At 51.4% G+C, this 12842-nt stretch overlaps 1 protein-coding gene across 1 annotated transcript in view; it reads right to left on the bottom strand.

Moving 5' to 3' along the window:
• Positions 1-1030: 1030 nt before the first annotated feature.
• LOC133422947 (NACHT, LRR and PYD domains-containing protein 12-like) overlaps positions 1031-12842 on the bottom strand; it is a 256789-nt gene continuing 244977 nt past the window's right edge. Inside the window, exons 16-22 of the mRNA XM_061713009.1 lie at positions 12594-12770; positions 10048-10221; positions 9320-9502; positions 5778-5954; positions 3388-3564; positions 3065-3241; positions 1031-1793 (exon numbers count right to left, since the gene is read on the bottom strand). Of these exons, the coding sequence (XP_061568993.1) occupies positions 1787-1793; positions 3065-3241; positions 3388-3564; positions 5778-5954; positions 9320-9502; positions 10048-10221; positions 12594-12770 (1072 nt within the window). The 3' untranslated portion in view covers positions 1031-1786. The remainder of the gene's footprint in view (positions 1794-3064; positions 3242-3387; positions 3565-5777; positions 5955-9319; positions 9503-10047; positions 10222-12593; positions 12771-12842) is intronic.

The following is a 12842-nucleotide window of genomic DNA, read 5'->3' on the forward strand; positions in this document are numbered from 1 at the left end:
CGCGTTAATAAAGACGAAGAAGAAATGCAGAAGTGTAAATCAGGCTTTAGTCCATACGCTGCTCCGTAGTTTCTTCTCCCTCCAGTGTTTTTAAGGATGTGATTTGATTTTTAAAATGTTTAACTCATTTGGTTGATTTTGGAAAGAAAGTTTAGCATTAGCCTCCAGCTACGGGGACCAGAACTATATTCTTGACCAGTAAGTTTGTTTCTGCTGCAATTGTAGACATTTCAACACGGAGGCCAAAGGAGACTCGTCTTTGGAGCCAGCCCCCAGTGGTCAGTCAAGGAACTGCAACCTCCTTTACTTCCGGGTTAGACTCAGCAGCCCAACCTTTCTCTCTCCTTTTTTGGTCCAAATCTGCCGTTCCTTTCACATCGGAGGCTTTTCAAACAACAATATAACAGGAGTTTGAGTTTGGTGAATACGTTTGCTCTGATTCGTTGCTGTTTAATAAGTTATGCAGTTTGTATGGGGACTTTTCTTTTATTCTGTTTTCACTTGATATTATTACATTGTCGGGTTTGACTCTAGAAACTGGAGGGTGAGAAACATTTTCTTACACAACACTGATCAGCCTCTCATCATCTGGGCTTTTACCCGTCAATAGTCGAGACGATACACTGGACGACTGTACAGTCGACCTCAACGTTATCTTGGGGATGCAAAGACGGAGCGTCGCCTGTTTTTGGGTGGATGGACTCTGAAGACTGTACATGCTGGGATGTTTGGGTTCATCTTGTCATCTTTTTTGTCGTTCATGGATTCTTAAAGAGTGATATATGCGAGTGTCGGGGCTCCGAGTCCTCGTACGTCAGGATCTGAACCAACAGCCTGTGAATAAAGTCAGCAGGCAGGGGCCATCGGAGAAATCATAGATTAAAATAAATATATGTATACATACATGTGTTATATATATATATATATATATATATATATATATATATATATATATATATATATATATATATATATATATATGTATGTATATATATATATATATATATAAAACACACACACACATGTATATATATGTACACTGTAATAATTTTCATTGATGATATACTGATCATTTTAGAGAAGGGCAGAAAAAAATATTCCTCCCTTATTAAAGCTTAGTTGTCTTTCTACAGAATAGAGAACATAGCTAAACTGTAAGAATTTCTTAAAAAAAAGAATAATTACAATGTTTTTATTGTGGTATTATTTGTATTTGTATCAATTTTTGTACGTATCGAGACTGTGAACGTATGTTGGACCGTGGGCCTGTGTGTCTGGGGGAGCAGGTGAGTGCACAGGTGTGTGACTTGCATGTGAGTGGATGAATTCACTTTGTCTGAATCACTGAAATCTGAAAGACACGACCTCAGATAACACACATCTGTGATGTTGGGAATTCTTCAATAAATGTCCTCTCCTTGTACAGCAACGACACCGACTCGGTTCTTTTTTTCTTCTAAACAAACCTTGTTCTCTAAAGCACAACCTTTGACGACCTGGTTTTTTTAAAGTTGTACAAAAACATCTCGCTGAGTGCTAACAACAGACCGAGTTAATTTAGAAGAACTTAAAACCCTCTGTGACGTCATCCAGAGGTTTTCTGAAGAGTCGCTTTCAACCTCATTTAGTCCAAATAATGAGTAGAACGTCAGACGAGGGTGTTTGATGAAGGAGAGGTGGAGGTTGGTGGAGCCACATGTTTCACCAACCTTTGCTGGTGTTGAGAGATTATAGGAGGACGTTTTCTCTGAGAAGATTCCACCTGGTCCACCGTCGTCTGTTTGGTTCATTTTCTGCAGATAAAAACAGACGAGACTGTTGTTTTATTTGATACTAAACTCATGACACCTGAAAATAATTTTATAGTTACAGTAAAAATAACGAGGTTCCTGTTTTATTTTGAAACCTCGTGTTTCAGTTTTGTCTTGACTTCCCTTGTTCAGAGACGCTCACATAAAATTATAAATTAAGTTTATAAGTTGAGTGCTGCAGAGTTCGTAACCTCGATTAACCAATACGACGACTATTCCATCAACTGAACCAATTTATGATTAACTAACTGCACAAACATTTAATTTTTACGAAAGATTCAGTCCTGTTTATATATTATTATATTATCTGCAGTTATTAGATTTTAAAATACTTGTTTTCTTATAGGCTACTAGACCAATAATGTGTTAAAGGAGCCGTCTGTAAGAAATGTCCAAAACTGGTACTGCAGTCACTTTCAAAATATTGTTGAGCGGCGTGTACCCTCCCCCTCCTCCCCCCGACCAGAGGTTGCCAGGTAGGCTGCAGAATGCAGCAGGAACGTAGGCTGCCATGGCTGCCATAATTAGAGCCGAGCTGGCAACCCGGATGCTGAAACAATACTGACTTGGTGATTGGGAGATAGGTGGAGGGTGGAGCTTCAGAAACAATACTGACTTGGTGATTGGGAGATAGGTGGAGGGTGGAGCTTCAGGCCAAAACAAAAAATGACAACATAAACATCAGTTGAGGGCTGCAACTCCTCTTTTTAAACTGGAATATCCTGGCTTGAGTGCTGTTGTCAGTGACATAAGTATTTGAAATTAACATGATTTTTAAATGTCTGTTGACATATCGGGGTCATTTTATGATTCGTTTTATTATTGCTCTTACATACAGCTCCTTTAAGTTATTATATTATTGGTTCAAAAACGTAATTCCATTCTTGTGAAGTTCCTGTTTTTGTTCCGTGTGAAACGGCCACATGGACGAGGTTCTTGGTGGATTTTCCATTCTGGGTTCCTTCACAGTTCAGAGCTGCAGTGGAGCAGCTGTGTGTCTGAACATCCTGGAAGGCCGTCAGCTGGAATACTCCTTTATTTGTGGACACGTGAACACCAGCACAACACTGGTCTACAACACACATCTGGATCCTCTGATCCTGCAGCCTGTCATCATCCTCCTCTCACAGCTTTACTGGGGAAAGCAGCCGCTGAGAAGCTGCAGCTTCACTGGAAACACTGGATCTTTGATAGACACTGGTTTTAGTAGAAAACTGCTGGAAGCAGCAGGACCGACTCCAACCTCCACTGACCTGAGAGTCTGCAGCTGGTAGTGTGGACTCTGCAGCAGTTTAGACAGCTGCTCCACATCTGCAGCCTGCAGCTTGTTGTTCATACTCAGGTCCAGATGTTTCAGATGGGAGGGGTTGGACTTCAGAGCTGAGACCAGAGAAGAACAGCTGATCTCTGACAGACCACAGAACTCCAACCTGAACACAGACACCAGAGAAGAAGAAACCAGAGGAGTAAGATGGTCAGTGTGGATCAGCAGGAGATCAGCCTGATGTCTGCAGGTTAGTGTCAACACAACTTTCACATCAGATTCATCTGAACACACAATTAAAATATGTCTGACCTCAGAGTCTCCAGTCTGCAGTCTGGACTCTCCAGGAAACCACACAGATGTTTCACTCCTGAATCATGCAGGTTGTTGTTGAAACTCAGGTCCAGATGTTTCAGGTGGGAGGGGTTGGACTTCAGAGCTGAGACCAGAGAAGAACAGCTGATCTCTGACAACCTGCACCACTCCAACCTGAACAAAGACACCAGAGAAGATTTTATTTACATAACCCCGGTTCTCTGAGTAATATGAGTGAGATGTCTCTCTATGGGATGTCCCGCTGCTTTAATCTCATTACATCAATCCTGATTGGGTGGTGAAACATGTCCGTCCGGCGCAGGTAGCACCACCTACCTTAGATATCCCGTGCACACGTGCCGCGCACGGAGCGGAGACGTTCAGCATAGAGAAACAGACAAAAGTGAGAGGCAGGACCAACTCGCCGCAGCACAGATGTCCTGGACAGAAACTCCCCTGAATCAGAACCAGGATGCTGCCAGGCTCCGAGTCCAGTGACCACGCAAGCCCACAGGCGGCTGCAAACCCTGACTCGTATAAGCAGAAGCAGTCGCCTCCAGCAGCCGGTGGGAGAGCTGCTTTGTGACAGTCTCCCTGTATGAGGACCAGCCCAGGGGACAGCTGATGGCTCCTCCTGAAGCCCCTCGTCCTGTCCATGTAAGACTGCACGGACGGGACATAACGCATACCACCCCAGCTCCCCTGGTGGGGCAGCAAAACCACGAGGTCCAGGGGAGAACATGAACCCCCACCTGAGGCACAAATGCCGGGTTGGGCTTCAAAATCCTCCTCAATCCCCCGGAAAAAGCTGAGTGCACGACAGCTGCACCGAAAGCACGTGGATGTCACTAACCCGCTTAGCCGATGCCAGCGCCAGCAACAACACGGCCTTCTGAGACACGTGTTCCACGTCTGCCCCTCCAGGGGCTCAAAGGGCCTTAAGCCCCTCCAGAACCACAGCCAGATCCCATGGTGGTACCAGTGGTCTGGACACGGGGAGAAGCTCCTACAGAAAACAGAAACCAGCGGGTGCTGCTCGCTGTTTCCTTCCCAAAGCCCACGTGACAGGCGGCGATAGCTGCAAGTAAAATCCACCGTGGAGAAGGCTTTCCGTTTGTCAAGCAGGTCCTGCAAGAAGGACAATATCACTCCTGCTGGACACTGAGAAGGATAGTGACCACCTTCCTGGACAGGACGGACCCTGTGGGTCAGAGAGGACGGGACTCGCCAGTGACGCTGTGAGCAGGGAGAGGACATTGAGCACTCTGGCCGAAAGCGCAGCCGCCTCGTTCGGCGTTCCAGTCGGGGCCGACTGAAGACGGTCAGACTTGGACGGCAGGCCGGGGCTCCTGGAGGACACCGCTGACCCGGGGACCGGGCTCCTGGCAGTGGAGGGACGAGGCCCCGGGATCCGGGCTCCTGCTGCTGAGAGGGCGTCTCTCCGTGAGCCGCCACCTCATCCAGCAGCTCTGGGAGACGGGGACAAGTTGCTTTGTGGAGCTCTGGGCCGAGGGCAGCTAGTTCCCTCCGTAGCGGGATGTGGGGGTCTCGGCTACGACAGCAGGCCAGGGGACAGGGGCCAGGGGCCAGGGGACGGCAGCCGGGCAGCAGCGTTTGCAGGCGTCCAGCATGTCCCAGCTGGGGAGGGAGAAGCTGGTGTGCTGCTCACATCTCCATCCCCAGAGGCTGCGGGCTGTGCAGCCCGGGGCGGAGTGATGAAGAGGTCGTCCTCGTCTTCATCCTCTGACATGAGGAGGTCCCAGGTGCCTTCTTCATCGTCCCCATAGTCCAGTTCCAGGACGTCTTCCTCCTGCGGGGCGGGGGTGGAGCTGGGAGCCCCAGCCCACGCTAACCTCCAGTTCCTCCACCAGGTGGGAGAAAGGAGCTGCTGTGCTAACACTCTGTACTGGAGCAGCCGTGGTGAGGCGTCGTGACGGTGCCAACCGAGCCGTGGAGGGCGAGGAAAGAACAACATTCGAGCTGGTGGGACCGACGCAGCAGATAAACACATCCAAGGCTGGTTAGCGCCCGGAGACAGAAGCTAGTGAGATCTGTCTGGGGACAGTTCAGCTAACAAGCCCAGGGCCCAGATGAGCTCCGAGTGAGAAGAGGAGGTTGAATGACGTGGTGTCGTCCACACGGGATATCTAAGCTAGCTGGTCCTGCGGCGGACGGACACGTTTCACCAGCCAATCAGCATTGGTGTAATGAGGTTAATGCAGCGGGACATCCCATAGTGAGACATCCAGAGAAATATTATGAAAGAGAACCAGAACAGTCAGTTGGTCAGTGTGGATCAGCAGGAGATCAGCCTGATGTCTGCAGGTTAGTGTCAACACAACTTTCACATCACATTCATCTGAACACACAACTAAAACATGTCTGACCTCAGAGTCTCCAGTCTGCAGTCTGGACTCTCCAGGAAACCACACAGATGTTTCACTCCTGAATCCTGCAGCTTCTTGTTGTTACTCAGGTCCAGATGTTTCAGATGGGAGGGGTTGGACTTCAGAACTGAGACCAGAGAAGAACAGCTGATCTTTGACAGACCACACCACTCCAACCTGAACAAAGACAGCAGAGAAGAAGAAACTTTAGGTTATTTACATAACCCCGGTTCTCTGAGTAATATGAGTGAGATGTCTCACTATGGGATGCCCCGCTGCTTTAATCTCATTACAACAATCCTGATTGGCTGGTGAAACGTGTCCGTCCACTGCAGGTAGCACCACCTACCTTAGATATCCCGTGTGGACGACATCAGGACAACAGAAGCGCACGTGAAGGAGCGGAGACGTCCAGCATAGAGAAACGGACAAAAGTGAGAGGCAGGACCAACTCGCCGCAGCACATATGTCCTGGACAGAAACTCCCCTGAATCAGAACCAGGATGCCGCCAGGCTCCGAGTCCAGTGGGCACGAGAGCCCACAGGCGGCTGCAAACCCTGACTCGTATAAGCAGAAGCAGTCGCCTCCAGCAGCCGGTGGGAGAGCTGCTTTGTGACAGTCTCCCTGTATGAGGACCAGCCCAGGAGACAGCTGATGGCTCCCCCTGAAACCCCTCGTCCTGTCCATGTAAGAGCGCACGGACGGGACATAACTCCCTCTGGACAGAGTGGGGGCATCAGGGCCAGTGGAGGGAATCGTACCAACGCCGCCAGCATGTGCAACTGACGGGAGCGTCATCCCCCCTGGAGGTTGATGTCCACCACCGTCCTCATATTGTCCGTCCTCACCGGGACATGATGACCCATGAGAGACGGAATGAACCGTTTCAGGGACAGAAACCGCTGATGGTTCCAGAAATGTCTGTGTGAGCTGGAGGTCCAACTGCAGGTCCCTGTCCCTGCAGCAGGTCTCTGTCCCTGCAGCAGGTCTCTGTCTCTGTCCCTGCAGCAGGTCCCTGTCTCTGTCCCTGCAGCAGGTCTCTGTCTCTGTCCCTGCAGCAGGTCTCTGTCCCTGCTGCAGGTCCCTGTCCCTGCAGCAGGTCCCTGTCCCTGCAGCAGGTCTCTGTCCCTGCAGCAGGTCTCTGTCCCTGCAGCAGGTCCCTGTCCCTGCAGCAGGTCCCTGTCCCTGCAGCAGGTCTCTGTCCCTGTCCCTGCAGCAGGTCTCTGTCCCTGCAGCAGGTCCCTGTCCCTGTCCCTGCAGCAGGTCTCTGTCCCTGCAGCAGGTCTCTGTCCCTGCAGCAGGTCTCTGTCCCTGCAGCAGGTCCCTGTCCCTGTCCCTGCAGCAGGACTCTGTCCCTGCAGCAGGTCTCTGTCCCTCCAGCAGGTCTCTGTCCCTGCAGCAGGTCCCTGTCCCTGCAGCAGGTCTCTGTCCCTCCAGCAGGTCTCTGTCCCTGCAGCAGGTCCCTGTCCCTGCAGCAGGTCCCTGTCTCTGTCCCTGCAGCAGGTCCCTGTCTCTGTCCCTGCAGCAGGTCTCTGTCCCTGCAGCAGGTCTCTGTCCCTGTCCCTGCAGCAGGTCCCTGTCTCTGTCCCTGCAGCAGGTCCCTGTCTCTGTCCCTGCAGCAGGTCTCTGTCCCTGCATCAGGTCTCTGTCCCTGTCCCTGCAGCAGGTCTCTGTCTCTGTCCCTGCAGCAGGTCCCTGTCCCTGCAGCAGGTCTCTGTCCCTGTCCCTGCAGCAGGTCTCTGTCCCTGCAGCAGGTCCCTGTCCCTGCAGCAGGTCTCTGTCCCTGCAGCAGGTCTCTGTCCCTGCAGCAGGTCCCTGTCCCTGCAGCAGGTCTCTGTCCCTGCAGCAGGTCTCTGTCCCTGTCCCTGCAGCAGGTCTCTGTCCCTGCAGCAGGTCCCTGTCCCTGCAGCAGGTCTCTGTCCCTGCAGCAGGTCTCTGTCCCTGCAGCAGGTCCCTGTCCCTGCAGCAGGTCCCTGTCCCTGCAGCAGGTCCCTGTCCCTGTCCCTGCAGCAGGTCCCTGTCCCTGTCCCTGCAGCAGGTCTCTGTCCCTGCAGCAGGTCCCTGTCCCTGCAGCAGGTCTCTGTCCCTGTCCCTGCAGCAGGTCTCTGTCCCTGCAGCAGGTCTCTGTCCCTGCAGCAGGTCTCTGTCCCTGCAGCAGGTCTCTGTCCCTGCAGCAGGTCTCTGTCCCTGCAGCAGGTCCCTGTCCCTGCAGCAGGTCTCTGTCCCTGCAGCAGGTCTCTGTCCCTGCAGCAGGTCTCTGTCCCTGCAGCAGGTCTCTGTCCCTGTCCCTGCAGCAGGTGTCTGTCCCTGCAGCAGGTCTCTGTCCCTGTCCCTGCAGCAGGTCTCTGTCCCTGCAGCAGGTCCCTGTCCCTGCAGCAGGTCCCTGTCCCTGCAGCAGGTCCCTGTCCCTGCAGCAGGTCCCTGTCTCTGTCCCTGCAGCAGGTCTCTGTCCCTGCAGCAGGTCTCTGTCCCTGCAGCAGGTCCCTGTCCCTGCAGCAGGTCCCTGTCCCTGCAGCAGGTCCCTGTCCCTGCAGCAGGTCCCTGTCCCTGTCCCTGCAGCAGGTCCCTGTCCCTGCAGCAGGTCCCTGTCCCTGTCCCTGCAGCAGGTCCCTGTCCCTGCAGCAGGTCCCTGTCCCTGCAGCAGGTCCCTGTCCCTGTCCCTGCAGCAGGTCCCTGTCCCTGCAGCAGGTCCCTGTCTCTGTCCCTGCAGCAGGTCTCTGTCCCTGCAGCAGGTCCCTTTCCCTGCAGCAGGTCTCTGTCCCTGCAGCAGGTCTCTGTCCCTGTCCCTGCAGCAGGTCTCTGTCCCTGCAGCAGGTCTCTGTCCCTGCAGCAGGTCTCTGTCCCTGCAGCAGGTCTCTGTCCCTGCAGCAGGTCTCTGTCCCTGCAGCAGGTCTCTGTCCCTGCAGCAGGTCTCTGTCCCTGCAGCAGGACTCTGTCCCTCACAGATCTGGTGAATTCTGCCCCGACCTGTCAGGCTGCGTCCGTAGTGTCCACCTTCCTGGACAGGACGGACCCCGGGCGTCAGAGAGGACGGGACTCGCCAGTGACGCTGTGAGCAGGGAGAGGACATTGAGAGGACATTGAGAGGACATTGAGAGGACATTGAGCGCTCTGGCCGAAAGCGCAGCTGCCTCGTACGCTCCTGGAGGACACCGCCGGGGCTCCTGGAGGACACGGCTGACAGCCGGCTGCCTGGAAGCTGCGCTGCAACCAGTGGCTCCATGGGAGGCGTGCGGAGCAGCCCCGGGGACCGGGCTCCTGCTGCTGAGAGGGCATCTCTCCGCAAGCCGACACCTCATCCACCTACCTGCGGTGGACGGACACGTTTCACCAGCCAATCAGCATTGGTGTAATAAGGTTAATGCAGCGGGACGTCCCATAGTGAGACATCGAGTGAAATATATGATATATGATGAAAGAGAACCAGAGCAGTCAGATGGTCAGTGTGGATCAGCAGGAGATCAGCCTGATGTCTGCAGGTTAGTGTCAACACAACTTTCACATCAGATTCATCGGAACACACAACTAAAACATGTCTGACCTCAGAGTCTCCAGTCTGCAGTCTGGACTCTCCATGAAAACACACAGATGTTTCACTCCTGAATCCTGCAGCTGGTTCCAGCTCAGGTCCAGATGTTTCAGATGTTTCAGGTGGGAGGGGTTGGACTTCAGAACTGAGACCAGAGAAGAACAGCTGATCTCTGACATCATGCATCCCTCCAACCTGCATGAAGAATAAAAGATTGGAGCTGAACCACCAGGGTGCAGGTTCCAACAGAACCAGTGAAAAAGATCTTCATCAATATTCATGACATCATGCTGCTGCTCCAATAAAGACGTAGTGACTTCAGCTCTGCAGCTCTGCAGCTCCACCAGTGGATCATCCATACAAACTCATGTTGTGTTGGAATATCTCAGTCGGTACAAACGTTAGAATCTCAGTGTTTGGATCAGATGAAACATGTTGGACAGATGAAGATGAAGATGTTTGTAGACGATGCTGCACAATCTCTGCACAAACAAACATTCTGCTGCTCAGGTTCAGTTCATGTTGGGATGGAATGAAGACGTCTTTGTTGAGGGAACATCGTTCACCACTCTATACTGCACACTTGTGCTCCACGGAGAGGAAAGCAGCCTGCAGACACTTCAGCTGGTTTCTAATGATGTCAGGAGCAGATGAGTCCAGAGACCAGGATGGTTCAGAGCAGCTCAGGTGTTTGTGGCTGCAGAACTCACAACTGTTACAACTTCAGTCAAAGAACAAACCTCAGAGTCTCCAGTCTGCAGTCTGGACCACCCAGGAAACCACACAGCTGCTTCACATCTGAATCCTGCAGGTCGTTCTCACTCAGGTCCAGATGTTCCAGATCAGACGGGTTGGACTCCAGAGCTGAGACCAGATCATCACATCTGATCTCTGACAAACTGCAGCGCTCCCACCTGGAGAAAGAATAAAACACAGATAAACATCTAGATGAGTGTTTTCTCCTCCTCCGTTCAGGGTGGTGTGGTGGGCAACACTGGAGCTTCACAGTCACAAGGTTCCTGGTCCAAATCCTGGCCCGGTTCTTACTGGTTCATCTCTTTGATCAGATTATCATTTTTAACGGCAGCCAAAAAAGTACTCTGTTTACTTTCAGGAATGTGGTAACAAAGTATTCTAGAATAGTGGTGAGTACTCTGATTACTATCGGAGGATCATGGAGACCCTGTATGGACTTGGGAATGCAGGACTGGACTTTTACTGGTTCTGTTCCTGCCGTCAAATTCAACATTCATCAATGTTTTGGTATTTCTATCAGAATTATTATAATTATTTTATCATATTTCTGTTAATAAAGGATGAAACACAAATGACAGACTTATCACAATCAAACAGAAGCGATTGTAGGAGGAGAAGAGGTTCTGGAGAACTCCATACAGGACCTGCATCATCCCACTGATAGTAATAAGAGTATTAAACACTATTCAACAATATTCCTGAAAGTAAACTAAGTACTTTGTTGTTCAAAATGATAAACTACATTTGACTCTCTCAGCTGATTATACGTTTTACTTTTAGCTCCGTGGAGTCACAGATGTGACTTATTTTACAGTGTTTGGAGCATCTTCATGAAGGAAAGCAGCAGTCTGGTCTTGTTGATTGTGAGATGTGATATCTGACATAACGATGCTGAACATCTTCTGCTCCAGGATCAGGTGTGGACTGTCTGAGGGAGCAGCAGCAAGAAGAGCTGCTGGTCCTTTCACTGGATGACAACTTTATCTACTTATTACAGATAACATGTATTTTCATGGAATAAAGGTTGGGATGATCAGAGTGGTGTTGATTGACAGACTAATGTTACTTCCTGTTGCTTCTTTCCTCCTGCTGCTCTCTGCAGCCTCTGCTGCTCCTCCCTCCACAGACGCCACACGTGTTAAAGGCTGATGGGAAAACATGCGTGGTGCTGGTTCTGGCGTGGAGACCAGTTTATCAACGAGCGTTTGTCTCCGTTCCTCCAGAACCAGGACAACAACGGCTGCAGGAAGCTTCTGAACGTCACTCATGAGTTCTGGACCGGGAGCTGCTGACTGAGAGAGCTGTTGGACGCTTCCATTGTTGACTCAAGCAACACTTTTACTTTACAATATGTTCACATGTGGGACGGTGCACGTGCAGTGAATGTGCAACAGCGCGGAGCCCGGGGGAGAACGTCTGCTGTAAAGAGATACGGCGGTACGGACAAACCCCGACCTCACAGCGACTACAGCGGTCCATGAAGAACCTTCTGGAGGGAGATGAAGAGTTTCCTGCCAGCTGATCACCCTCATCATCCTCACCTCTTCCTCTTCTATTTAAACCGTCTGTAGCTCTCACTCTCACCAGATTGGGTTTGTGGTCTCCCTGCAGATACCGGTCTCCAGCAGTTCTCCTGGGACTGCTATGCTGGACCGGATCTGTGTCCTTGGACCTGTTTCAGGTCCAGCCCTGATCGCTACATCTGCCTGAGCTTATCTGTCTGTCTTGGGTTCTGACCCTGGCCCGCTGTTCCTGGATCTGTCTTCTGCCTCACACTAACCGAACTACAGACCGTCCTGGTCTCTGGACCGGTGGCCCGTCCCTGCACGGTCCCCATCTCCCTCTCCTGGTCCCTCTGATTCCTATTTGGATCAATAATTATTTAGATGAGGGTTCTTTACTCCTGGTCAGCCGTCATTTCAGCCCAGTCCCTGAAACCTGAACAACGTGTTAGTTTGTTAGCCGTCAGCAGAAACCTGTCTTCCTTCAGGACGTGTGTGGTCTGTGTCTTCAGGGGGGTCTGTCTCCGTCAGAGATGAGCTTTCATAGAGGATTTAAAGATGAATATGTAACTCAGTTCTGTCTGGTTCTGTCTGGACCTGGAGCTGCTTCCTGACAGCAGGAACACACATGTGTGACGGTGAGGTGTGTGTGGTTCTAACAGAACACACATGTGTGACGGTGAGGTGTGTGTGGTTCTAACAGAACACACACGTGTGACGGTGAGGTGTGTGTGGTTCTAACAGAACACACATGTGTGACGGTGAGGTGTGTGTGGTTCTAACAGAACACACATGTGTGACGGTGAGGTGTGTGTGGTTCTAACAGAACACACGTGTGACGTGAGGTGTGTGTGGTTCTAACAGAACAGACAGCAGGTTTCACATGAAATGTGAGTGAATGATGAAGAAGCAGCAGGAGGTTCAGACGATCAACACCTGAAACTCCTTCACCTGGACTGACGGAGTCTTCTCTATTTGAGGAGACCAAAACCTCCAAGAAAACTCCAAAAGCTCCAGTCAGAACCGACCTGAGAGTCTGCAGCTGGTAGTGTGGACTCTGCACCAGACCAGACAGCTGCTCCACATCTGCAGTCTGCAGCTGGTAGTTGAATCTCAGGTCCAGATGTTTCAGGTGGGAGGGGTTGGACTTCAGAGCTGAGACCAGAGAAGAACAGCTGATCCCTGACAGACCGCAGCACTGCAAGCTGCACAAAGACACCAGAGAAGAAGAAACCAGAGGTGTAAGATGGTCAGTGTGGATCAGCAGGAGATCAGCC

This window comes from Cololabis saira, chromosome 22, assembly GCF_033807715.1.
Source record: "Cololabis saira isolate AMF1-May2022 chromosome 22, fColSai1.1, whole genome shotgun sequence".
Taxonomy (NCBI): domain Eukaryota; kingdom Metazoa; phylum Chordata; class Actinopteri; order Beloniformes; family Belonidae; genus Cololabis; species Cololabis saira.